At 49.0% G+C, this 26,209-nt stretch overlaps 1 protein-coding gene and 1 long non-coding RNA gene across 4 annotated transcripts in view; both read left to right on the forward strand.

Annotated features, from left to right (window-relative positions):
- LOC309328006 (trafficking kinesin-binding protein 1-like) overlaps positions 1-25,708 on the forward strand; it is a 41,041-nt gene extending 15,333 nt beyond the window's left edge. The window contains exons 5-16 of one of the 3 annotated variants that reach the window (XR_014150691.1): positions 3,242-3,350; positions 3,764-3,842; positions 5,229-5,359; positions 12,054-12,128; positions 13,947-14,084; positions 14,956-15,026; positions 16,374-16,601; positions 16,762-17,060; positions 18,432-18,650; positions 19,981-20,083; positions 20,239-20,303; positions 23,853-23,925. Coding sequence is in view for 1 of the 3 variants with exons in the window: in XM_081837793.1 (XP_081693919.1) it covers positions 3,242-3,350; positions 3,764-3,842; positions 5,229-5,359; positions 12,054-12,128; positions 13,947-14,084; positions 14,956-15,026; positions 16,374-16,601; positions 16,762-17,060; positions 18,432-18,650; positions 19,981-20,083; positions 23,853-24,321 (1,921 nt within the window). In the remaining 2 variants the exon portion in view is untranslated. Of the gene's footprint in view, positions 1-3,241; positions 3,351-3,763; positions 3,843-5,228; positions 5,360-12,053; positions 12,129-13,946; positions 14,085-14,955; positions 15,027-16,373; positions 16,602-16,761; positions 17,061-18,431; positions 18,651-19,980; positions 20,304-23,852 lie in introns of all 3 variants that reach the window. The other 2 variants (XR_014150690.1, XM_081837793.1) reach the window with 2 other exon arrangements.
- LOC309328363 lies at positions 22,970-23,580 on the forward strand. The gene is made up of 2 exons (XR_014150819.1): positions 22,970-23,329; positions 23,361-23,580. It is a non-coding gene; the product is annotated as an uncharacterized lncRNA (long non-coding RNA).
- Positions 25,709-26,209: the final 501 nt, after the last annotated feature.

Raw genomic sequence — 26,209 nt, forward strand, 5'->3', positions numbered from 1 at the left:
CTGTGCTTTTCTCTAATTGCATTAAATGCAAAATTAAATCAGGAAGAGCCATCTGTTTGTAACACGGAGCTGTTGTTCCTCATTTAACCACCAGGTGGTGTGAGAGATGCAATGGCCTTGCGGGCGAGAGGGGAGGCGGGAAGAAATACCGTATTTACTCAAATCTGAGGCTCACCTTTTTGGGCCAAATTACTTTGCGAAAACTAAGGTGCGCTTTAGATCCGATGGCACATTTACATTCGCCAGCAAATACTTTCTTTGGTTTCAAGGTTCTGAAAATGGAGGTGCGCATGAGATTTGATGGCACGTTAGACTCAAGTAAATACAGTACAGTGGTACCTTGGGTTACATACGCTTCAGGTTACATACGCTTCAGGTTACAGACTCCGCTAACCCAGAAATAGTACCTCGGGTTAAGAACTTTGCTTCAGGATGAGAACAGAAATCATGCTCCGGCGGCAGCAGGAGGCCCCATTAGCTAAAGTGGTGCTTCAGGTTAAGAACAGACCTCCGGAACAAATTAAGTACTTAACCCGAGGTACCACTGTACTACAGTTCTCATGTTTGAACTTGAACTTGGGTGTTCCTCTCCCAACAATATCTCTTCTAGCTACATTGCCACTCACCTCAACTCCTGTGTTGTTGCTATTATTATTATTATTATTATTATTATTATTATTATTATTTTATTTATTATACTGCCCTTTATCAAAAGATCCCAGGGCAGTGTCCAACAATAAAATCACATTACAAAGCACCAATAATATAAAGCACAATAAGAGACAGCAGAATAATAATAACAACCTGATATGATATACAATCAAAAACAGTCAGTATATATACAATCGATAACAGTCAATATTCAATCTAAGTATAAAATCATTAAATCCCTTTTTTCAAAAAAGGCGTCGAAAAAAATAAGAATTTTTACCCTTCCCAATTCTCATGCACTTAAACCTAAATATTAAACAATTTATATATATATCAATTTTTACCAAAGTAATTTTCACAAATATATACTTATAGGGGGAACACCAATCAATTTTTAAGCTTCACACTTTTGAGAGATCAATCTCCCACTGCAAAAAAGAAGTTACAGTGGTGCCTCGCAAGACGAAAAGAATCCGTTCCGCGATTCTCTTCGTCTAGCGGTTTTTTCGTCTTGCGAAGCAAGCCCATTGACGGATTAGCGCTATTAGCGGTTTAGCGGCTTTTAGCGGCTTTTAGCAGCTTATCAGCTTAGCGGATAAGCGGCTTAGCGGCTTAGAAAAGGGGGGGGGAGGGAAAAAAGTCGGAAAAACTCACAAGACATTTCGTCTTGTGAAGCAAGCCCATAGGGAAATTCGTTTTGCGAAGCGCCTCCAAAACGGAAAACCCTTTCATCTAGCGGGTTTTTCGTCTTGCGAGGCATTCGTCTTGCGGGGCACCACTGTAACTTCTTTCTTCTTGCCACCACTTAGGCTATATCCATACCGACTTCTTATTGAAGAAATACCCTCCAAATAATGCTGCTATACTGTCTAAATTTTTGTAACCCAATAGCTGTATATTGTGTTCCCAAAATTATACTCCAATTATATGGCCAAAGTTAATAAAAATGCTGATAGGGATTCCAATTATATCCAGAAATGTCCAAGGGGCACCAAATATATCCAGAGGTAGGAAATAAAAAAGAATTATCTACAGGTCTGTCCACAAATAATTGTAAAAACTGCCAGTCTCCTTATTTTGAAGTAATATTTTTAAGTTCAGATGTAAGGACAGTGATATTTTTAAGTTCAAATGTAAAGACCGAGAGATAAGAGAAAAAGAAGGGTGATATTTAGTTTGACGGTCCAGACTAATCCAATAATGAAAAATGAAAAATAAAAATAAAACATAGAGGAGTGATTAATTCAGCTCCAATTTTCCTCGGCTCCAAATAAAAATGTCATACTGAAGACAGGCAGCTAGGCAGTTCTTTCTCAGTTCATTCCGCGGACTCACACGAAAGGACCACACACAAAAAAAGAACAGAAACAGCTTGGGTAGATAGCCCTCATTCCAACATAGTCCCTTTTTCTTTCCTTTTATATTTAAACGTTCAAATTTAATTAAATACAGAGGTACCCAATCATAGAAGAAAAAAAATTTTTACTGTTCAATATTGTCCTTCCATCCCTTTATTATATTTTTGTTTGTCGCTGGATGACTCCCTTCAACTTAAAATGGAGAAACAAAAGTTCTATTTCATTGCGCAGTTTTTTTTCCAAAACCGAAAGTACCAAGAAGTAACTTTCTTTCTTTCTTACTTCGCTCAGACCGTTTGTTGTATCAAAGACCTTTTAAAGTCACAAAATAGTTACCCTCTGCTCCCTCTTTTAGTTATCCTCTTTTTCTGTAACTTTTTGTTACTTTTGCAACAATTTATCTCCTTTTAACAAGTTCTCTGAGAGGGAGAAGTTCAAACCGCTTGCCGTTTTACCAGCCTCCACTCCACGCTCCGCTCGTAGTCTTGCGTTCCTCTCCGATTGCAGTCAAAACTGACCTCTTTTTTATCTCATCCTTTTTTTTTCAAAGCCTTTCTTTCATACTCCAATTATAATCCAAGTTTGGCTCCGATTGATTGCTTTTGAGAATCGATCACTCGCCCTGCAAGCCTGGGGCTGCGTTCTCGAGGGTGAGACAATGGCTTCCCGGTGCCTGCTTTCTCCGCCCGCCGCTCTCTTCGCTCCTATTACGGAGTTACCTGGCGGACGGGCGATCTGCAAATGGCTCCGCTGGGATCCTGACCCTCTGGTTTCCCTCCAGAGGGGTTTTGGGGGGCTATCGCGCCCTGTAGCACCCCCTTTTACCCTCGAGAACCCAGACTTTCTCTACCAAGAAAAAGTCCCGCTTGCGACGGGTCCGTGGCTCGACCAGAAGTCAGGCCATAGATTATTTAATGGCTAAATGCCTGGGTAAAGAGGAATGTTTTTGCCTGGTGCCTAAAGGCATGTAATGATGGCTCCAGGTACTCCAACCATCTGCAAAATGCCTCTTTCACCACTCCATGATTGTATCCAGGCCAGATCCAAGCTAGGAGTAGGCCAATGGAAGACTCTCCAGGTCAGAAGGCCTGGCTACTGGGTGAGACTGAGCCCTGCAGTACCTCTGCTTCTAGAAATGAAACATTAATTCCAGGAGCCATCTCAGGCCACTGCTGTCTCCCCTCCCCTCTGCTCTTCTCATGACTACATCTCTCCCCTCCACCTCCTCACAGGTTGCGGAGGAATGAATCTGCCCTCTCTCTGCAGCAGTGTTTTCAGTATGACACCCTACAGCAGAAACTCAAAGGGCTGGAGGAGGAGAACCAGAAACTGCGGACAGAGGTGAGATGCTGGGCTGGGCTGGGCTGGGCTGGGCTGCAGGTGTATGTGATTTGTCTTCTCTATCTAATTGTCTGGGAATCAAGGAAAGATACTCGGCACATGCTCAGATGCTTTCGCTCAGTCGTATTACCGAGCTGAAATCCTAGAATCCAAACTGGAACGCAAGAATCATGCAGCGTCCAGCACAGGGTGTATTGTGATTGCGACAATAGGCAGGAAAATCATCAAGTGGTCTGTGAACACCGCTGGCCATTTTGAAGTGGTCGATGGGGGGCATAAAAAAGCTCAGGAACCACTGTCTTAGAAGGTTTTAGGTGCATTATCTCCCAGAGCGCTGCTACGTTTTCACAACGTCTTGGTGTAACATAAAGATAACCCCTTAATGTTACATATGTCTGTCTATTTGAACCCAGGTCACAAGCATTGCCACAGAAACCTCTGAATATGAGGAACAGGAGCAGAAGCTGATGATCGACTGCGTGGAGCAATTTTGTAAGTTCTTAGTTTTGGGCAGGGAGCTTGAAATTTAAGCCCCATTAATAACAATAGAAGGCTACTTTCAGGCATAATTCCAGGACTGGAGGGATGGTATTTGGTGGGGGGGTTTCCTGGTGGGGTGGGGAGGCAAAGAATAACCCAGTCCTCTGTATCTGCTCTGACCTGCCTCCACTCTGGAATTAAGTTTTAAAACAGTCCTCTATTATTTGTCTGTGTGAGTGAGAGAGGTGTTTGTGTGTGCAAGGCCCCCCCCCCCCATATTTACACATGTGTCTTGCCCTGCTTTCTTCTGGCATGTAGCCCTCGGAGGGTTGGCAAAGAGGGGAGTATGGCTTTTGGTGTAAGCAAACAAAAAAACGGTTCCCCATCCCTGCTATACACACTTACCTGGGAGTAAGTCCCCTTGAGCTCAGTGGTTCTGCTTCTGAGTAGATACACATAGGAGCACACAGCAAGAGTTTCCATTAAAACACATTCATGCGTTTATCTCCCACCGTTTCTCAAAGGAGCACAAGGTGACACACACGACTCTCCCCCTCTTCACTGAATCCCCACGACAACCCTGTGAGGTAGTTTAGCCTGACAGGCAGGGACTGTCTCAGGGTCACACCCTGCAAGCTTTTATTCATGGCTCAGTGGGGATTTGAACCCTGATCTCCGAGGTCCAAGTCTTAACTGCTACACCACAAAGCATGTGTACAAACTCCAAAAGTGAGATTCTGATCCCAACCACCTTCTGTGGAAGGAGACAATTCATACATGTTCCCCCTCTAGTACCATCATAACTAAAAAATACTTGAGGCATATATGAAAGAAGGTGGCTTTTGACGTGGGAAAGGGCGGCTTAAAATGACCTCTGATTACAGACGTCCCTGACTTTCAGGTATGCTTAAGGAAGGTGGGGCATAATAATTAATACCCTGCCCATCTGACTGGGTTTTCCCAGCCACTCTGGGCAGCTCCCAACAGAATATTAAAAACACAATAAAACATCAAACATTAAAAACTTCCCTAAACAGGGCTGCCTTCAGATGTCTTCTAAAAGTCAGATAGTTGTTTATCTCCTTGACATCTGATGGGAGGGCATTCCACAGGGAGGGTACCACTACCGAGAAGGCCCTCTGTCTTGTTCCGTGTAACCTCACTTCTCGCAGTGAGGGAACCACCAGAAGGACCTCGGAGCTGGACCTCTGTGGGACAGAAAACATGTACGGGGGTAGCAGAGGATGATTGGAGTGGGCTGGGGTGGCAGAAAGCTTTGCCCCACTTTCTGGTCTGCTGGATCCTGCTGTGGGCATATTGGAAGCTGCGCCCTGGTGCGTTGAATGCTGCCGGTGTCTCTTAAGTTGTAATGATCCTGTGTCTCTCTTCCTACTACAGCGGATGCTAGTCGAGAAGTGGTCCTGCTCTCTGAGGAGCTGGCCCGCAAGACGGAGGACACGGCACGGCAGCAGGAGGAGATCAGCCAGCTGCTGGCGCAGATTGTGGAGCTGCAGCAGAAGTGCCGCGTGGTAAGCATAAAGCAAAGGGCCGGTTGTGGCCGGAATCGGCACCCAGAGTGCACCCAGAAACAAGGCTGCTCCTTTGTGAAGTCAAGGGTGCCTCAGGGATGTGGGTGTGATACAAGGGAACATTCCTAGCATATCTAGGAAGTCAAGATGAGCAGTCCTGTGTTGCAGTGGATGCGTCAATGTGTCCAGCACTTCCCTTTAATTAAAAAAACCCAACCAATTAAACTGTTGGATTATGCCGAAATGGCAAAAGTGACCGGGAAGCTCAGGAACCAAGAAGACCAAATGAATGAATGAATGAATGAATCTTTATTTGCGCCAGCCATCGGCGATGTCCATAAAACAACAATACAACAGACAAAGAATAGAAATGAAAAGACAATTATATAAAATACATTTTAGGGTTTTGAATCAATAGTTAAATAGTGGATCTTATTCGGATTGCCCCAGCTAAAAACCTTGCAACCTTTGCTGTCACCTGCTCATCTTGGTCTGCCAAGAGAAAGGACACTGTGGCAGTGGCTGGGCGACCCGGAATGGACAATAAAAGAGGGGTGATCTCATTCCTCAAGTCTTTATAAAGAGTGTGCAAGAATACCAAAACCTTAACAAAGAGTGGGGGTGGGAATTATAATTTATCTTGGAGACCACTGTAAGCAGATGAAAGCATTAGCAGGACTGCAATAACACTTGTAATGTAGCAAATACAATTGTGTCTCTGCTCCCGAATGCCTTGGGTGTTGAAAGTTCCGGCTCACGAACGATCGAAAACTGGAAGTGAGTGTTCCGGTTCTTGAACATTTTTTTGGAAGCCGAACATCCGATGGGGCTTCCGCTATTGTTTCCGGTACGCCTGGGCAATCGGAAACCGGTCAGAAGCCGCGCCTTGGTTTCCGAACGTTTTGGAAGTCAAACGGACTTCTGGAACGGATTCCGTCGGACTTCCAAGGTACGACTGTACTATGGAGACAATGGAGTGTTACAAAATATGGACTGCTGAATAATATACAGTAGAAAGGGTTGACAATAGGACCCACGGAGAGGAAGGTGGGAAGTCCAGAGATTCAGAGGAATCTTTAAATATGGATGTGTATTGCCCTATTCTTATAATTGTAAAATCAAATAATTTTGTCAGGGAACTGCCATCGGAGAGACAGGTGGTGGACAGGCTACAGGAGAATAGGAGAGAATCTGCAGTAGAAGAGGGAACCAGCAGGGGGAGTGCAGGAGTCACAGCGGAGGGGAGGCTCTGGGATGCTTCCAGTGAGAGTAGTGGAGAGGTAACGGGACCCCCGTTGGGAACGCCCACCCTTCGCCGGAAACTGTCACGCAGAGAGTCTCGAAAGCGCATGTCTGTCAAAGAGCTTTTATGTTGGCGTAAATTCCGTAGACGCCCACTGTCAGATTCTACCAGCGACTGACGGAGTCATGCTTTGGGGGCTCCGTTAGTGCATCGGTTTGGATGACCAGCCAAACCCCAGAGGGATCAAGCTTTTACGCACAAGCAGCTCACTATCCCATCATAGCAATCTGACAGTCTTTGAAAGCAGCTTGTGCAAGCAGAAGGCATCATGAGCGAACCATCCGGAACCGGAGGAGCAGGAGCGGGAGCTGGCGCAGATCCAAGCCTGGAACAAAGGTACAGGGCGTTGGAGGTCCAGCTGGCACTGCAAACGGCGAGGCTCGAGGAGAGGAGGGCTCAAGATGCAGATAAGGGGAAGACCACCCCACTTGCCAGACGGGTGCCTGGACTGGTGCAGAAATTTGGGGGGGATCCCCGGAACTATCAAGCCTTTAGGACAGAGATGCAATATGCTCTCAATCTACTGTTTGATGACTTCCCCGACGAGAACTCTAGAGTGGCGTACGTGATTGGCCATCTAGAGGGAGGGGCGAGGGACTGGGTTCGGCCCCTGATGGCAGCCAATAATGAAATCTTAAAGGACACAATGAAGTTTTTCCGCGCCATGGACTTGATGTTTTCCAGCGAGATCGAGCAGGGAGTGGTGCGCAGGCAGTTAATGGCGTGTAAACAGGGGAGCCGATCTGTACGTGAGTACTGGACTGAGTTCACCATGCTGATTCATAGACTTGGGTGGGACCTTGCTAGTGAACCTATTCAAATGCTGTTTGAAGAAGGTCTCTCTCCGGCAGTGAAAGATGAACTTTCCCGGGCGCCTAGGGCGGAGTCTATGGATCAGCTGACTAAATCAGCGCTGTCCATTGGGGCACGCCAGGAAGCTAGAGCTATGGAAAAGCGGGAAGGAAAGGGGGAACGTTGGAAGGACTTCCGCATTCCAGAGATTCCGGAGCAGCCTTTCCCGCCAGCAGAGCCGATGGAACTTGGAACAGCGCGCGCGCGCGCAGTTTCAAACACCAGTGAAGGGCGGAAGAAGGAGGGAAAGAGCGGCAAGAGATGCTATCTCTGCCAACAGCCAGGTCACTTTGCCAGAGTCTGTCCGCAAAGGAAGGAATGGCAAGGGATGGCGGGAACTGTTGGGGGGAAGGAGGAAGAAGAAATCACGGAGCCAGTAAAAGCCAACGCCTGGTTGCCAACATCAGGGCACCGCAGCCAGGCCAGGGAGTAATGAATGTGCCCACGCCGGAACCTCCAAGACCAGCGCTTGTGATAGAGGTGTTGCTGGAACTGGCAAACGGACACCCACTGAAGATAAAGGCGCTATTGGATTCAGGTAGCTCATGTAATTTCATGAGCAAAGAGTTTGCAGCTGCACACCAAATACAGACTATCCCATTGAGTAAGCCTTTGCAGGTTACCACGATTGATGGGAGGGAGCTGTTGGGAGGAGAAGTGAGCCAACAGACTGTACCAATGATAATGAGGGTGGCACGACACACCGAACTGATAGCGTTTAACGTAGCCACCTTGGGAGGAGCTCCTATTATCTTGGGTATGAGCTGGCTGGCGCTACACGATCCGCTAGTAGGCTGGCATCAGAGAGTGGTTTCCTTTGGATCAGCACATTGCCTAGAACACTGCAAGGAGGGAGAGGCTCAGGCAGGCGCCAGGGGCACTCTAGCAGGGATGGAAGTGATGGACAAAGGGAGGGTGCCACCACAATACGCTGACTTGCTTGACGTATTCAGCGAAAAAGAAGCAGATAAACTGCCCCCGCACAGACCCTTTGATTGTCAAATTACCTTACTCCCAGGAGCACAATTGCCAGTGGGCAAGCTGTATGCAATGTCAGACAGTGAGATGCAGGAGTTAAGGGAGTTCATTGACAAGAATCTCAAGCGAGGTTTCATCAGAGAGTCACAAGCGGTGGGGGGCAGCCCAGTGTTCTTTGTGGACAAAAAAAACACGGGCAAGCCCAGGCTTGTATGTGATTTCAGGGCCCTAAATGCAGTGTCAGAACCAGTGACTTTCCCTATGCCCAGAATTGATGACATTCTAACACGGGTGAGAAAAGGGAAAATTTTTACCAAGCTGGACCTTAGGGGGGCATATAACTTGATACGTGTGAGAAAGGGGGATGAGTGGAAGACCACTATGTTCACCCCCTTGGGGGCCTTTGAGTACACCGTTATGCCTTTCGGATTACAAGGGGGCTCCGCCTGTTTTCAATCATTCATGAATCACGTCCTGGGGCCACTGCTCTACAAGAACTGCGTAGCGTTCTTAGATGACGTTCTGGTGTACTCAGACAATGAGGAGCAGCATGTGCGAGATGTAAGAGAGGTACTGAGCAAGCTGCGAGAAAACCGGCTGTGGGTGAAACTGGAGAAGTGTCAGTTTCATACCAAGGAGGTGGAATTCCTGGGGTACCGGTTGTCTGACAAGGGATTGGCCATGGATCCCAGCAAGGTTCAAGCGGTACTGGAATGGAAAACACCAAAGACCAAGAAGGACGTGCAAAGGTTCCTGGGCTTCGGAAACTTCTATAGGAAGTTCATCAAAAACTTTGCCCATTTAACAGCGCCCATCACGGATTGTCTTAGTAGCAAAAAGAAATTTGTTTGGACGGGAGAAGCGCAACAAGCGTTCGAACGCTTAAAGCAGGCGTTTGCGTCGGAAGAGCAACTCTTGCACGTGGATCTACAACAACCAATGAGAGTGGAGACTGACGCGTCAGACCGAGCGGTGGGGGCCGTTCTTCTCCAGCCGGGAAAAGATACGTCTGAATGGAGACCGTGTGCATTCTTCTCGCGGAAGTTGAACAAATCAGAGAGGAACTACACAGTGTACGACCGAGAACTGCTCGCCATTCATGAAGCATTCCGGAAATGGCGGCACTTGCTGATTGGGGCGCAGCACAAGGTTCAAGTCCGAACTGACCACAAAAATCTGGAATACTGGAGAACAGCCCGAGTGCTGAACCAGAGACAAGTGAGATGGGCCCAGGAGTTCTCCAAATTCCACTTTGAGATTCGTTACGTGCCCGGCTCCGAGAACGTGAGGGCGGACGCTCTTTCCAGGAAACCTGAGTACTTAGAGGGGGAGGGAGCGCCTGAGGCAAGGCATGTAATCCCTGAAGACCGCTGGGTGTGTGGGGCGGCATTGGTGGGGCAGAGGGAACTGATAGAGGGTACGGAGAACGATGAATACGCCCAAGAGAAACTCAGAGAGCTCCGGAGGACAGAGGAGAACACAGGGGGGTTCGAAGAAAAGAACGGGGCGTTGTATTACAAAGGGGCACTGTACATACCCGACGGGGAACTGAGGGGCAGAGTACTCAAGCAGTTGCATGACAGCCCCACAGCGGGACATTTTGGACAGCACAAAACCATGTGGTTGGTTACCAGGGAGTTTTGGTGGCCCAAGGTGAGGGAGGACGTACGGGAATATGTCAGGGGTTGCGACAGGTGCCAGCGAGCGAAAGGAGAGAGGGTGGCGCCAGCGGGGCTATTACAACCCTTACCCACGCCCGAAAGGCCATGGGAGGCAGTATCCATAGATTTTATGACGGACCTGCCAAAATCCAAAGGCAAAACAGCTGTCATGGTGGTGGTAGATCAATTAACCAAGATGTGTCATTTTATAGCTTGTTCACATGCAGTCACAGCGGAGGAAACCGCCAAGTTGTTTGTAGAACATATTTTCAAGTTGCATGGCGCCCCCTTGAGGGTGGTCAGCGACAGAGGGAAACAATTTACTTCCAGGTTCTGGAGGAAACTTATGAGCTTACTGCACGTAGAACTCAATTTCTCAACTGCCCGGCACCCAGAAACCAATGGGCAAGCGGAAAGGGCAAATGGGGTTTTACAACAATACCTGAGGTGTTATGTAAAAGACAGAGAAAATGATTGGGTGGATAAGTTACCTCTAGCAGAATTTGCCTACAACAACGCGGAGAACGTGTCCACAGGGATGAGTCCCTTCCTGGCAAATTATGGGTGTCACCCCCGGGCATTCCCAGGAGAGGGAGGGGAGAGGTGGAGCGTGCCGGCGGCGGAATATTTTTTTGAAGAGATGGAGGCGATCCACCGTCAGCTTCAACTTAACTTAGAGAAAGCCAAGGAAGAATATAAGAAGCAAGCAGACAGAAATAGGAGGGAAGGTGAAACTATAAGGGTGGGGGACCGGGTGTGGTTGTCCACCCAAGGGCTACCGTTCAAGGGCGGGAGTAAGAAATTGAGGCCCAAAAGATTGGGACCCTTTGAGGTCATACAGCAGGTCAACCCAGTGGCATTCAAACTCAGGCTGCCCAGTCACATGAAATTACACCCAGTATTTCACAGGTCATTACTGTCGCCGTACCGAGAGGGACGCGAGTGGGGGGAGCGTGAGAGAGAGGCCACCCAAACGCCCGTGATAGAAGAGAGAGAGCGCGACATGAACGTGGCAGGAATCATTGATTCCAGGTGGAAGGGGAATCAGGTGGAATATCTGGTAGAATGGGAGGGGGAAGCAGAGTCGGAAAACACTTGGGTACCAGCAGAGGTAGTCAATGACGAGGTTTTAATAGAAACATTTCATCAGCGTTTCCCAAGAAAACCGCAACCCGTGGCTCGATTTAGAAGGGAACACTTTGGGACCACCGATGAGGAAGGAGAGTTTGAAGGGTTCCCAGAGCCAGGGGTGGGTGAAGAAGCCGACTCCGACGAAGAAGAGGAAGACGGGGAGAGAGACGGTACGCCGTGGCTGGAAGTGTTAGAATCCTCGGACGACGAGGAGAGTTCCTTCAGGGGCTTTCCGCCCTCACCGCCAGTGGGAGAGGAGGCGGGAGGGGGTGAAGGGGGCCCTGGGGGGGAGGTGGATGTCAGGGAACTGCCATCGGAGAGACAGGTGGTGGACAGGCTACAGGAGAATAGGAGAGAATCTGCAGTAGAAGAGGGAACCAGCAGGGGGAGTGCAGGAGTCACAGCGGAGGGGAGGCTCTGGGATGCTTCCAGTGAGAGTAGTGGAGAGGTAACGGGACCCCCGTTGGGAACGCCCACCCTTCGCCGGAAACTGTCACGCAGAGAGTCTCGAAAGCGCATGTCTGTCAAAGAGCTTTTATGTTGGCGTAAATTCCGTAGACGCCCACTGTCAGATTCTACCAGCGACTGACGGAGTCATGCTTTGGGGGCTCCGTTAGTGCATCGGTTTGGATGACCAGCCAAACCCCAGAGGGATCAAGCTTTTACGCACAAGCAGCTCACTATCCCATCATAAATTTTTTTAAAAAAAAAAAACCCCAAGGACACCGTGGATGATCCTGGTGGCAATAACTCATCTTTCTTCCTCCAGTATGCTTCAGAAGTGGAGGAGCTGCAGCAGCATCTTGCTGCTGCCAAGGAGGTTCAGCAGCAGTTACGAACAGAGGTTTGTATCCTTGGAGACAGGGCGGCGGCTGGGGTGGTAGTGGTGGGTGATGGCTGGTTGCGTCTGTCCAGTACAGAGAGGAATCTGAACAACAGCAAGCAACACGTCAGCTAATAATACACTGGCAATATTTTTATAACACTATGCTGTTTCAAGATTCATAAACAGAAGACATATAATATGTGCCTGGAGTCACAAACTAACAGCAATCAAGTAAATGTTCCATGAACAGGAATGGTAGGATGCTAAGTCACTGTCAAAGATCACTGAAACGGAGGCAGAATGCCTCTCCCACAGTCAATATCCTACAGACATGAGATGGTGGGTGCTCCAAACATTGCAATAGGGTGCTCCAAGCACTGCAGCAGACAGGACAGTTCTTCCAGGATAACGAACTGATTGAATGATAAATCTTCATCAGCAAATTAATACAGTGGACACTCGGGTTGCGAACGTGATCCGTGTGGGATGCACGTTCGCAACCCGCAGCGCCATGTCTGTGCATGCGTGGGTCGCGATTGGGCGCTTCTGTGCATGGACAAGTGCTGAAACCCAGAAGTAACCCGTTCTGGTGCTTCTGGGTCCGGCGCGGTGCGCAACCCAAAAACGCACAACCTGAAGCATCTGTAACCCGAGGTATGACTGTAGTCCCCAAAGATACATCAAATGGCCAAGGATCAGCTATCAGTAAGCTGATGTGTTGCTTGTTGTTATTCTGAGTGTCCTGTTTTGCAACACGGGGGATTTTCTTTGGTGTACAGTACAGGGAGGAAGGCAGAGATAGAACTGTAGAGTTGGGAGAGACCACGAGGGTCATCCAGTCCAACCCCCTGCAATGCAGGAATCTTTTTGCTCAACGTGGGGCTCGAAACCATGACCCTGAGATTAAGAGTCTGATGCTCTACCGGCTGAGCCACTGCTCAGCTTCTGTTGGAGGAAGTGCGCTTCTGAAAACCAGTCGCAGACAGTCACAGGTGGAGCAGACCGCCTTTGCACTCATGCACAGCTTGCCATCTTCCCCTAAGTATCTGGCCAGCCATGGTGAGAATGGGATGTTGTTGGACTAGCTGGGCCTTTGGCCTGGTCGAACAGGGCCCTGTATCCGTTTTGTGCCAGCCTGCTTTGGCTCTCCCCACTCACATACATTTCCCAGGGGTTCTCCGACAGAAGGGCATGACTGTTGAACAAGTTTTAATGCCAATAAATACCTATTGTAATGGAAAAAAAAGGGGGGGCAAAGGTCAGGAGATCATCACTGTTGACTGATATCACAGCAAGTTCAGTCACATGTTTTAATTGAACCTGAACATGTAACTGGTGTATTATTATTATTATTATTATTATTATTATTATTATTATTATTTAATTAATAAATTATTTGTACCTTGCCCATCTGGCTGGGTTTCCCCAGCCACTCTGGGCGTCTTCCAACAAAGATTAAAAATGTTACACATTAAAAACTTCCCTAAAGAGGGCTGCCTTCAGATGTCTTCTAAAGTCAAATAGTTGTTTATTTCATTGACATCTGGTGGGAGGGCGTTCCACAGGACGGGCACCACTACCGAGAAGGCCCTCTGCCTGGTTCCCTGTAGCCTTGCTTCTTGCAGTGAGGGAACCGCCAGAAGGCCCTCGGTGCTGGACCTCAGAGTCCGGGCAGAATGATGGGAGTGGAGACGCTCCTTCAGGTATACTGGCCCAGAGTTGCAGCAGAGTTATGCACTGCAAATCAATTCTAGAGTAAAACAACTGCCCCTAGTTTCTCTTCTCATTGTGGCTTGGCCTGATTAAGATGAGATGCCTCTCCTCTTGCACTTTCAGCTCCGAGACCTGCAGGAGAAATACGTGGAGTGTGGGGCAATGTTGCACGAAGCCCAGGAGGAGATGAAAAACCTCCGGAATCGCAGCCTCCCCAACAGCACCATCCACCGTCACAGCTCCCCTACTTTTTTGCCCCTGGTAAGTACAGCGCATCTTGGGGGTGGGGGGCTGCGTAAAGGAGGAGATACCGGGGAAACAGAATTGGTTTGTAAAAGAGAGTACTCTTGATAGGAGGCAGAGCAGTGGGGATGGCAGAAGGTGGTTATTTTAGGAGGAGGAGGAGGCGAAGAGCATGCCTCCTTATTGGGAAGAGCAGCCAGGTTGCTTCCTTCACATTCCAACGGGTGCATTTCAAGCTCCTAGTCCTCAGCGAGGGAGGAGGGGAAAGTGGGATAAAGAAGGGCAAGCCTCGGGATTTCATTTTTTAAAAAATATTTTATTTTTTACTAACCACCGAAACACAAACAGTGAAAAACCCCCAGGCGGCTGATACATTGGGTATGCATATTCAATAATATACATATTCAATAATATTCAATAATAACATATTCAAATCAACCATATGTACACTTCTATATACCTTAACACTCCTCCCTCCACAAGGTTTATTTAACTTTTAACATTTTAATTGCCCGCCTCGGGATTTCATTTGAGTCAGGACTGAATTATGGGGATTTGGTTTTTTCTTCAATGGGTTCTGTTCCATGAACCATGCTAACAGTGTCTCTGAGCATGCACAGTCCGACCACTAAGCAGCTCCAACATGTTTTCCTCGCTCCCCCATTCCCCAGTCTGACATTCCTGTCTGGTTTGAACACAGGCACAGAAGCCACCCCCCCCCCATGGTTATGGGTGAGGGTTTTACCCAGCCCAGTCTGCCCTGCTCTCTATTCCCACCTCCTGGGGAAGCACAAATGGAATGGAAGAAAAAGAAATTGATTCTGGGAATTCCCTGGGCATCTTTTACTAGTGAAAGACCACCTGCCCACTGTGACTTTTTGAATTGCAGGATTCCCTGGCTGCAGAGATCAAGGGCACGATGAGAAAGAGCGTGGACACCTATGGTTCCTCGGAGTGCAAGTAAGTGGAAAGGGCTCAAGATACCTGGTGTGTGTGTGTGTGTTCGTGTGTGCAAGATCAACCCATAAAAATGAGTGGCGAAAGCAAGAAGTTCTCAGAGGATGGCATTGTGAATACAGCACAACCCCTGAGGCCAAATGGGGGAAGAAGGAGGAGCCTTTGGATCAGGAAGTGAAATTCAGAATGATGGCAGGGGGAGCGGCCCGTGTTTTGTTAGCCCAAAAATTAGAAAACGAGCGAGGTCCCAACTAAAGAAGAATGGCAACTTAAGCTGGCAGAATATGCGCACCTTGCACACTTAACATATAGGATAAGAGAACAAGAAGAACATACGCTTAGAGAAGATTGGAAAACATTGATTGAATATATGGGGGGAAATTGTGTACACCTGAAAACGTTGGCAGCGCTAAGATAATGAATTCAACAGTGTAAGTAAGTTCTGATGGATGCAATAATGGAATGCTGAATGGTATAGTTTCTGTAAAATATGCAGGGATTTATGATATGTAAAATGAACCATGGAAAGAGAAGGGAAGTCATTGATATTTTAAGGATGTAAAAAGGAGTACTTTAAATTGTAAAACAGAAAATTTAATAAAAAATTATATACAGAATGATGGCAGGGAGAACCTGTGTGGCTCTTCAGCTGTCCTTGGACTCCATTTCCCATCAGCCTCCGTCAGTAGTCCCTGGTTTAAAAACTTGGGTTGGGGCAAAGCTAGGGTTAGAAAAGGTAACTCTTGGGGACCAGAGGAGGAGGGACTTCTTGACAAGGGGTGGAGCTTAAAATTTTGATGGGTCTGTGGGTTGTAAGCAGGGGGTGGCCGCTTTGAGTTTAGGCTTTGAGCAACACCGCTGTTCTAAGCTTTTTTGGCAGGGAGGGGGGAGGTTATGCTTTACACTTGAGCAGCGGGCTGAGCATGACCAGTGCAAAATTTAGGGTGCCACAAATGGTTCCCCCGCACAGGGCGCTGAGCTGAGGGGGCACAAAATAACAACCACAACATCAGGACTGCCCAAGCTTGGGTCTCCAGCTGCTTTTGGACTACAACTCCCATCATCCCTAGCTAGCAGGACCAGCGGTCAGGGATGATGGGAGTTGTAGTCCAAAAAACAGCTAGGGACCCACGTTTGGAAAATCCTGGCCTATATTAGTATCATGAGAAGATCCATTTAAAAAAGCAACTGGACCAAAAGGAATTATTGTGACAAATTAAGAAATATGGGAGGGGGGGCATGCTAATTTTGTCCTTGCTCAGGGCGCCATATTACCAGAGTCCTGCCCTGCCATGACCTCCCTTTGTTTCCCACTACTGACTCCGTCTCCGCCTTGTGTGTTGATCTCAGGGGTGTCCGTCGGGTCTTTGAGACGGTGAAGGCTGTGAACCAGGTGGCGAAAGCCAGATCGCGGGCAGAGTCTCCCCTGAGCCTCCCTGTGTACTCTCCCAAATTTTCCTCATTGGGCTGCAGCCGCCTGAGCACCCCGCGCACCAGCTTCTACGGTTCAGACAGCCCCATTGCTGGAGGCCTGGAGGGGCAGGACAGCCATGCTTCTGAAGGGCCGGATGAAGCGCGGTGAGTCCTGCCGAGACACGGTATAGGCACCTTGCCACAACTATTTTCACGTGGTCGTTTCCTCAGGGCGGAGACCTGTCTCCTGTACAACGCCACAGGCCTTGGTGGCGCCGGTGATCAGCGTGGCTAATTCCACCCCCTGTTCTGTGGTTTCATTTAGCCGGCGCGAGGCTGGCACACCAGGCACGCCCGGCCGGCACGACTTGGAAGCTGCTGTCCGGTGCTTGTCGGCCCGCCAGGAGAGCCACAGCACCGAGCGCTCGTTCTTCGAGATGGAGAGGGAAAGCAAGCTGAGGCGGCTGGCGAGGGACGCCGAGGACTCCAGTGGGTTCCTCACACCCAACGAAAGCATCACGTCCACCGGAACCAACTATTCGGGCAGCTCTGGCGGTTCTGGGTTCTCTCTGGGCTCCTTCTCTTGTTTCCCCGATAAGCTTCAAATCATCAAGCCTCTGGAAGGTCAGTGGGAGACGGCAGTCAAGAACTAGGGGGAGGGGGGGTGAGCTCCCTTGGAGCGGGTGGGTGATCCATGGGCACACTTTGGGCTATATTTTGCTGAATTTATTCCTATGCGCCCATCTGTTGAATTAGCTTCCAAGTGCATAGGAACTGGAAGCATGTGATGGTTTTTAAAAAGTCATTTGGCAGTATTCATTTATTTGTTTATACACTTTACATACCACTTAGGGTTTAAACAGATCTCTAAGCACTTTTCAACATAAGCTGAAACATCTTAAATCAGTGGTGGCCAAACTTGGCCCTCCAGCTGTTTTTGGACTACAACTCCCATCATCCCTAGCTAACAGAACCAGTGGTCAAGGATGATGGGAAATGCGGGGGGGGGGAGTGAAATCTAGTTAAAGAATCCCCATCTGGTGCGCTGAGGCGCTGAGGCAGTCCCCCCTTCCTATGATTTTTTTCCAAGTGGCTGAACCCCTCAATTTTCAGGGGGTGTTTGGCTCGGCCCCCTGGCTCCTCGCGACATCGTGCAACGTTGGGTGCTTGATGCCATTCCATTGCACAGTTTCACACATGAGCCCCCTCAATCCTGTTAAGAAGGTGGCGCCTCTGACCCCCTTGATCCCTTGCCCTGGAAAAGGGGGAAAGTGAAAACGGGGATTGCAAGGAAGAAGTGCCTGTCCATTGCTCTGGGATCTGCGTGAGGAAAATCCCCATTTATGTAGCTTCTGAGTGCAAGAGTATTTCCAGTTTTAATGGGATGGATTGGGGCTTGGGGGAGAGCTGTACCCTCAGCATCAAAAGTACAACTGGCAATTAGTCAAGCCTATGTTTCTGGCTATGTTTCTGAGGTCCAGCTCTGAGGGCCTTCTGGTGGTTCCCTCCCTGTGAGAAGTGAGGTTACAGGGATCCAGGCAGAGGGCCTTCTCGGTAGTGGCACCCACCCTGTGGAATGCCCTCCCTTCAGATGTGAAGGAAATAAGCAGCTATCTTATCTTTAAAAGACATCTGAAGGCAGCCCTGTTTAGGGAAGTTTTTAATATTTAATGCTGTATTGTTTTTAATACTTGATTGGGAGCCGCCCAGAGTGGCTGGGGAAACTCAGCCAGATGGGCGGGGTATAAATAATAAATTATTATTATTATTATTATTATTATTATTATTATTATTATTATTATTATTATTCTCTGGCTCTAAAGATGTGGGGTGCAAAACATAACTCCAAGGAGCTGGACCAGTCTTGTTGCAAGGTGTTTGATAATCTTGCTTCTGTCCAGCTTTGCTAACCTTGGCCAGCTGACTTTAAACACAAGTTACTTGGCATAGCTTGCATTCCTGCCTACGTCCCTTTCCCTCCCGGTCTCTCTTTAGGCTCCATGACCCTCCACCACTGGCAGCAGCTAGCCCGGCCTCATCTGGCAGGGATCCTGGACCCTCGGCCAGGTGTGCTCACCAAAGATTTCCGGCAGCTTGACACAGACCTGGAGGAGGTCTACAACCTGAATGACCTGGAAGAAGACGATGTGGATGCAGGCTCCTTCCCGGCCCTTGCTACCTCGACACCTGCCAAGGCCAAGGAGAGGCCTAGTGGTGAGTCCGTTGGTTCATTTCTAAACGTTGTGTGCCAGTAGGAAAGCTTGGGGAGTGTGCTGGAAAAGTTTCTGTCATATGGCATCCCCGTGGTGTGATAACCCCACCCCTGAGCATATGCACCAGATCCTAGGGGCTGAGGCACTTTTGGCCCCCACAAGATCCTTTTTTTGAGGGGGGCATTGAGCCTCCCTCAGTGTTCAGAGGGCCTTTGGCTCCACCTCCCAGCTCCTCGCAATGTCAGGATGTTGCATCAGGCCCCCTCAATCGTCTTGAGAAGTTGGCGCCTCTGTCCCTGAGTCACACTACTTTTGCTTGACGTCCACTGGCAGCCATTTTGTGAACCAACTGTTGAGGTGCTCTGTAGCAAATTAGCAGCTGTTGTGTGTGTTTGTGTCTTGCCCTGAATGGCTAGGGGCTTGCAGGCTGGGGGGCTGCTGTTCTAGTGACCCCCAGTTCTGCCAGTCAGTCCCGTCTCCCCTGTCCACTTGGGAACAGGGATACTACAAACAAAACACCCATATATATTTTTTCTGTGAGGTATACCTAGGTGGTGGTTTGGCAATCTCGTTTAACTCTTCATGACTCCCTCAGTTTTTAAAAAAACACGTATGAAGAATCAGTTCCACCACCTCAGGTTTGTGTGTTTTAACGTGATTCCTGAGGCTTCAAAGCTGATGGTTTGATATCTCCTTAACTACCGACCACTCGTAAGCCATGTATTTATAACTCCTGCAATTGCCCTTTCTAATTTGAAGATGGGAGCAAAATAGTATTTAGGGGCACAGATGATGGGGGGAGGGAAGAGGAAAATTCAGGAAGGTTGGGGAAAATACCCTGCTTATGTTGTCAAAAAAACCCAGTGTACTTGCAATTTCCTTTCATTTTTTTTTATACTTCACAATAACTAGCATAAACATGGGGCAAACAGCCATTGCTAAGACCTGACCTCTGCAAAAGCACCTAGACCTTTGGGTTTGTATTCAGCTTACGTCCCACTCCATTAAAATGGAGATATGAGGACCATTTATTTGAGGGGGGTCTGTCCTGAGTAAAACTTAAGTTGAATACAGCCCACACAGTCCACAAGTTGATGGTGAGGGATGTCCTTTCCCGCAGGAAAAGCATTTCCTGAAAATCACCTTGAACAACATGAAGGGGTTGGGGGTGGGGGCAGAGGGAGATGGCTTCATTCCTGTCGGCATTTACGAAAAAGTATTCCTCCATACCTCCCCCTTAGATAACCTGGCATTTGTCTCTGTCTGTCTCCACGCCTCACCAACACCACCCTGCCCCACTCATTAACCCTCCATTTTCCTGTCCGTTTCAGTATTTCACTCCGTTAACAATCTGCCCCAGACCCCGCCTACTTTCACCATCACCACCTGTTGCTTCTCGCACCCTAGCAACGAGGTTACCATGGTGACACCCAGGTAAGCATCCTCTGTGGTCCTCCCTACTGCCAGCTTTCCATCATCCTTTTGCTTATGCTCCTCCGCCATCGCCGTAAGGAGGATTTCCCTGTGTGTGTGTGTCTTGTCTGCCATTTTTAACCTGCAATCTCCCTCCCCACCATTTTGGATCCTAGGCACTGCTGACCCCGGTATGGGCATCTCCTGCAGCCCTTGGCGTATTGATGGGGTGGGCTCCGAAGTAAGAAATCTCTTCCCTGTCTCTTTTCTCTCTATCCTTCCTGGGGAGAGCTGGGCAAGTAAACCTCCCTCACCCATTCACTCTCCTTCCTGAGCAATGCTGGCTTGAGGAGAAGGGATCTCAAGGCCCATCTGCTGATGCCTGCAGAGGAGGACCAAGGCCTTTATCTAGGAAAATACAGGCACCCAAAAGTGGTCATGTGGCTCAGTTTCAGGAAATAGAGGTGCTGCAGCTCAAACAACTTCACCTGTGAGACCTTGAGGGTCCTGCCCCTTAATATAAGGCACTGGGGCGTTGATGTTCAGAAGGAAAGGCATTCTGCACATGGTCAGAGGCGCACTTGCTCCACATTTCCTGGAGCCCAAGCTGTGGCATCTTAAGAGCAGCTGGGGTTTGAAACCTTTTTGTTGTTGTGTTTCTGATCCATGTTAAGCCATAACCCAGAGGAGTCCTTGAACATCACGATGGCTTAAGAAGTCAGAGTGGGCTCCTCCCATGTGATGTGGAGCCTTGCCTTGAAGCAATGTCAAGTCTTGATGTGTCTGATAAAAATATTTCCACGGGACTCTTAGGTCAATTGGCAGCTGCTGCAGCAGCCTTCCCCCTCCGCTTGTCTCTCAGCCAGCGGTCTTGTGTTTATAAAGGAGAATGGGAAGTTTCCTGCCCAGGGTTCAGAGGAATCAGAGGTTGAATGAGCTGGCCCTCCCCACCCAAAGGGAATCCAAGCCTTCTTATGTGCTCTTTTAATGATAAGATAACACTTGCAGCAGGATTCATTCCCTGTCCCGAGAATTCAGGGTGGCTAATGGCAATAATTTTGAGCAATACGAGAATAACAGAAAGAAATAAAAGTGGCAGCCTTATACACGCCACCTTCAAATACACTCTATTCATATACTAGTTATAGAATCAGAGAGTTGGAAGAGGACCCCCAAAGGTCATCTAGTCTAACCCCCTGCAATGCAGGAATCACATTGACCTGTATAACTGGAGAACCTTGTAAGTAACAGCCTTAAGGTTTTTTTTTTTATAATATTAAAGCCCACGTATCATAATATACAGTTCCCTTTTTAAAAAACAAGCTGTCCAAAATTAAAAGCCTTTTTAAAGCACCTGTTTAAGAAAATCCCCAACTTTTTAAAAACAACAACAACAACAACAACAACAACAATAATAATAATAATAATAATAATAATAATAATAATAATAATAATAATTTTATTATTTATATGCCACCCATCTGATTGGGTTGCCCCAGCCGCTCTGGGCGTCTCCCAACAAAATACTAAGAGCGCGATAAAAACACCGACCATTACAAACTTCCCTGTACAGGGCTGCCTTCAGACAACTTCTAAAAGTCATATAGTTCTGTATCTGTTTGATATCTGATGGGAGGGGCAGTCCACAGGGGGGGGGGGCAGCCCTACTGACTTGTGAATCAACTTCCCTGCCCCAAACCATATGCTACAGGCCACTGATGACTTATTACCCTTTCTTTCAAGGGTAGTATCCATGCTTCTTCCTCCTCCCCATTTTATCCTTGCAACAGCCCCGTGAGGGTAGGAGAGGCAGTGATTGACGCAAGGCCTCCCAGCAAGTTTGGTCTAGAACCCCCATTCTCCCAGCCCAGCACTCCGACCACTGCACCGCACTGCCTTGCTTTGAAGAACCTGAAGAGGATTTGACGGTGGGGACAGGCAGCTACATTCAGCCACTGGGCGTAGCCACATCTATTAACCCACTAACCTTTCTCTCTAGCCTTAGCACTAACCCATCTGCTTTGCACAGGTTAAAGGGGCACTAATATTGTGGGGTCAGACCGAAAGGGCTGCCTCTCTTACTCCATCTTCTTGACTGCACAGAGGAGTAGGGAGAAGGGGGCAGGAAGAGGAACAGACAACTGACTAACTAGTGTGTCTGATTTATAACATGAACTTCTGATAGCGAGAGCAATGAATGGCAGCGTTTGTGAGCAATGAAGTTATGGCTCAGTGTGTCTCTGTCCTTGTGCCGTTTTCAACCAGCAGGAAGCAGTGTCGCTACCTGTGCCTGCCCTTTTCTCCAGTCCCCTAAAAACAGATTCACACATTCAGAATCTCTGGGTTAGTTCAGGCGTGGCACCCAGCCTGTTAGCATCTGTAGATGTGCCGCAGGGCCAGCTCAAGGGCAGCTGCCTCCCAAGGCCATTGTGACTACAACTCCCATCATCCCTGGCCACTGGTCGTGCTGATGGGAGTTGGAGTCCAACAACGCCTGAAAGGGTCCAGGATGGGGAAGGCTGACGATGGCAGTGCCCGGGCGAGGAAAATCCAGCCGGCACATTATCCGCCCCGCCCCCCGCTTTGTCTCAGTAATGAGCAACGGGTCACAGTCCCAGGGGCGCCGACTTATAAAAAATATTGGGGGGGGCGGGGGCCCATACCGACTTATAAAAAATATTGGGGGGGGGGGCCAAGACCTCCAAACCGCTGCTGCTGGGGGAACGAAAGGGGCGAGCCCCGGGCTGCCCCGACCTTAAGTGAACCTGTGAGGGCCTGCCCTTTGCGGCAGCCGATTGGCTGCCGCCGTGGGCGGTGAATATTAATGAGCTAGGGAATCCCCGCTTCTTTTTTTTTGAGGGGGCTCGGGCCCCCTCAGGCCCCATGGAGTCGGCGCCTATGCACAGTCCATCAGGGTAGGAAGAAGGTGCAGCCCCACTTGTGCCTTTATTGGCACTTCTGGGTTGTTTTGTCATGCTGATGACCAGAATGAGGCCTATGGGGCTTTCCCCACAGAGATTACAAGGAGAGATGCTACTCTGCACCCAACAGAGAAACATGGTCCATAGTGGCTTTCCATTTTAACCCTGGCAATTCCAAGCTATGTGGCATCTGCATCTCCCTCTCTGTGCCCTGAAGGCGATCGGTGCAAATCCCTACTTCCTGTTGGATTGGGTCCCAATAGATAGATCAAATCCCTCTGGTTCTCAACCTGCCCAGGCTTAATGGCAACCCCAAAGCCACAGCCCAAGCCAGTCACATCATGGAGTAGGGTTCTGTGCCTTCAGTCCCCTTGCAGGATGGAACAGGAATAAATTCAGGAGTCAACTCAAAAGGATTTGCACCACAAACAGCTTGTGATTTTTAGCGAGAGGGTGGCAGGCAGAGAATGCTGCATTCAGATGGAAGTGGCTCCTCTGTTCATTTGATTTAGTTCTGATCTCTTGTGCTCTGAATGGCAAACTTGGGGGAAGCTGCCTGTTCTCTGTACGTGTTCTCTTAGCTCAGTCTCTTGGGTTGCCAACTTCCCACATATAGTAGGAGGTTCAGCATTTTCATGGCTCTGCTTGGGGATTTTCTAGTGAGCTGTAATGTCAGCCTGAGCCAACCTGCTTAGCCACCGATTCTGCACATTAAAGAATGCACCTACCGCTGCAGAAGGAAGCTGAACTTGTTCCTGAGCATCCTATGCGTGCCTTTAGTGACTGCAGCTACTCCTGCCTCCAGTCCATGGAACTGAATTTCTCTCCTCTTTTTTTTGTGTCTTTGTGTCCACCCTTTCCTTCTCCAGTCTTTATAATACAGTTGTGCCCTCTTGTGGGTCCGGCACGGGGCTGAGCCCCACTCACCCTCCCCAGCTCCCCCTGCAGGAAGAGCCCAGCTGTGAAGAGCAGCAGCAGGAGGACCCCCCTCTTGGACTAGTGACTCTGCTGACGGAGCAAGGCATTTCTGCACAGAGAGGGGCGGGGGCAGCCTCAGCCTTGGCCCACTTCCCCAGAGGCTCAGGCACCCTGTATTGGCTGTCTCCTCCTTTGGGCTCCCTGTGGCGCTGCCGCTTGGGCGGCCTAGGGGAGTGGGCTTTGGGATCACCTCGGCTGCGGCAGAGGGAGGAGGAGGAGGACAAGCCCAGCATCTTCAGCTTGAACCTGGTGGAGAAGCTGCAGCAGCTGGGGCTGGACAAGGTGGTGAGAAGAGGGGAGGCCTCGTATGCAGCTTCCCACCTGCAGGGGCTTCATCGGAGGAAGAGGTGTCTGTCGTGAGGACTCTGCAATTTTGTACTGCCCTCCGCTGGTGGGGCGTCTGTGAGACAGAGGGGGCTTCATGCGGACTGCCTCCTGGACAAAGCCCAACTGTGATCCTGAAGTTTGGGGTGTGGTTGTGGGGAGGGACCCTGCAGGGCTTGGCAGCAAACGGGGGGTCTGCCAACCACAGTGCCCTGTTGCCAATCTGTCCTCCACTTCCTGTAGATCAGGAAAGTTGGGGAATCATTGTTTCCATGTCTGATAAAGCTTTTCACAGCTTCCTTCTGCCTCCATCCTAGGAACCCTGGGCGTTGTGGTTCTGTGGGCCCTTTTTTCTTTGGGGCCCTTTTGCAAAACTGCAATCCCCAATGTACTTTCGCTATGAAGGCTATGGGGCATGGGTAAGAGGAATGAGCCCTGTGGAAAGAGCTGGCCCAAAGTCCAAAAAGCACACAGCTCCAAGCTCATCTTCACAGACCATGACTCTCCCTGCTTCCTGCACTATAGTCACTGCCTTCACTGCTAATTCCCTTAAGAAATGCACACCTTCTCTGTCTCTCTCTGTGTGTGGTACGTAAAGGCAAGTAGTGGTATAGGCAGGACTTGTGGGAGTAATAGGTTGGGCTTTTTGCATGCATGATGGGATTGAGAGGGGATGTTTTTGTCCTTTACCTCTCCTGCCAACTTCAATTTTCTTAGCCTCGGGCAAACGCAATAGTTGGGTCTATTTCTCATCTGGATCCGGTGAGGTTTTCTCCATTAAAAGACACCGTCTCAGATCATTGAGGAAAAGGGACAAAGAAAGCTGACCGGGATCCTGTTGTGCCCCCCCCCCCGACACTCCCCCGTGGGACCCATTTAGTGCCCCTTCCTTTGCCAACACTTAGCCACCCAGAGCTGGCTTTGTTCGCCCCACACCCTGAGCTCCCCTTTTGGGGAGGCAAAGCTCTCCTCTCTTTCTTGTGTTGCTGAGAATTTTGCTGCACTTTACTCTCCCCCTCCTCCTCCTCCTCCTCTCTCCACTGAAGTTTTTAATACTGCATTGCCCCTGCGGCCACGGAATCTGCGTCGTGTCTGTTTCATCCTTGCTGGAGCAGGGCAGCTCTGTTTGTCTTCCTCCAAAGCGTCTTCTAACAACAGTTACAGTAATTCTCAGACTTGGGCAGCTGTATGGCTGGTTTCCACAGATTGCTCTGTTGTGGGTCTCCCCCCCTTCAGTGGATGTTCGTATTTTCCCATTTATAAATGTTAACTTAAAAGTCCCACACCCATTCCTTGCACGCTCCTGTATGTGTGCTGCACACCACTTTGCATAGCCAGCCCCTCATTTTGACACATGCGTATTCCTGTTACGTTCCTGTGTCTCCTTTCGGTGAAATAAACATGGTGTTGCTGTTGCTCCTGAGCTCTGTCTCTTGTGGTGTTTGGCTCTGCTGTTGCCTCTCTCTTTCCTTCTCGCCCACCTCTTCACGACAGCCTGGGCTTGGTTTTCGTAACCAGCTGACTCTCACGGCAAAGCTTCTTTAAAGACCTAAACCGCTACAGGCAATAGGGGTGAGGAACAGGGTAGTCATCAAGGGAGCAGGGAATGAATGTATAGCAACGTTTCCTGATGCCGAATGAAATTGAGGGGCACCAGTGCAAAGAAGGAAGGTGGCACCACGCAGACAACTGCGGGGAGCGATTCTGCTTCTGCTTCAAATACCATGGTGGTCAAATGGAAAGTAAGGTTATATCTAACTTTCCTAAGTTAGATATAACCTTACTTATCGCCAAAGAATTCATGCTTTTGAATTATGGTGCTGGAGGAGACTCTTGAGAGTCCCATGGACTGCAAGAAGATCAAACTTATCCATTCTTAAGGAAATCAGCCCTGAGTGCTCACTGGAAGGACAGATCCTGAAGC

This window comes from Podarcis erhardii, assembly GCF_964252035.2.
Source record: "Podarcis erhardii genome assembly, chromosome: 13".
Lineage (NCBI taxonomy): Eukaryota > Metazoa > Chordata > Lepidosauria > Squamata > Lacertidae > Podarcis > Podarcis erhardii.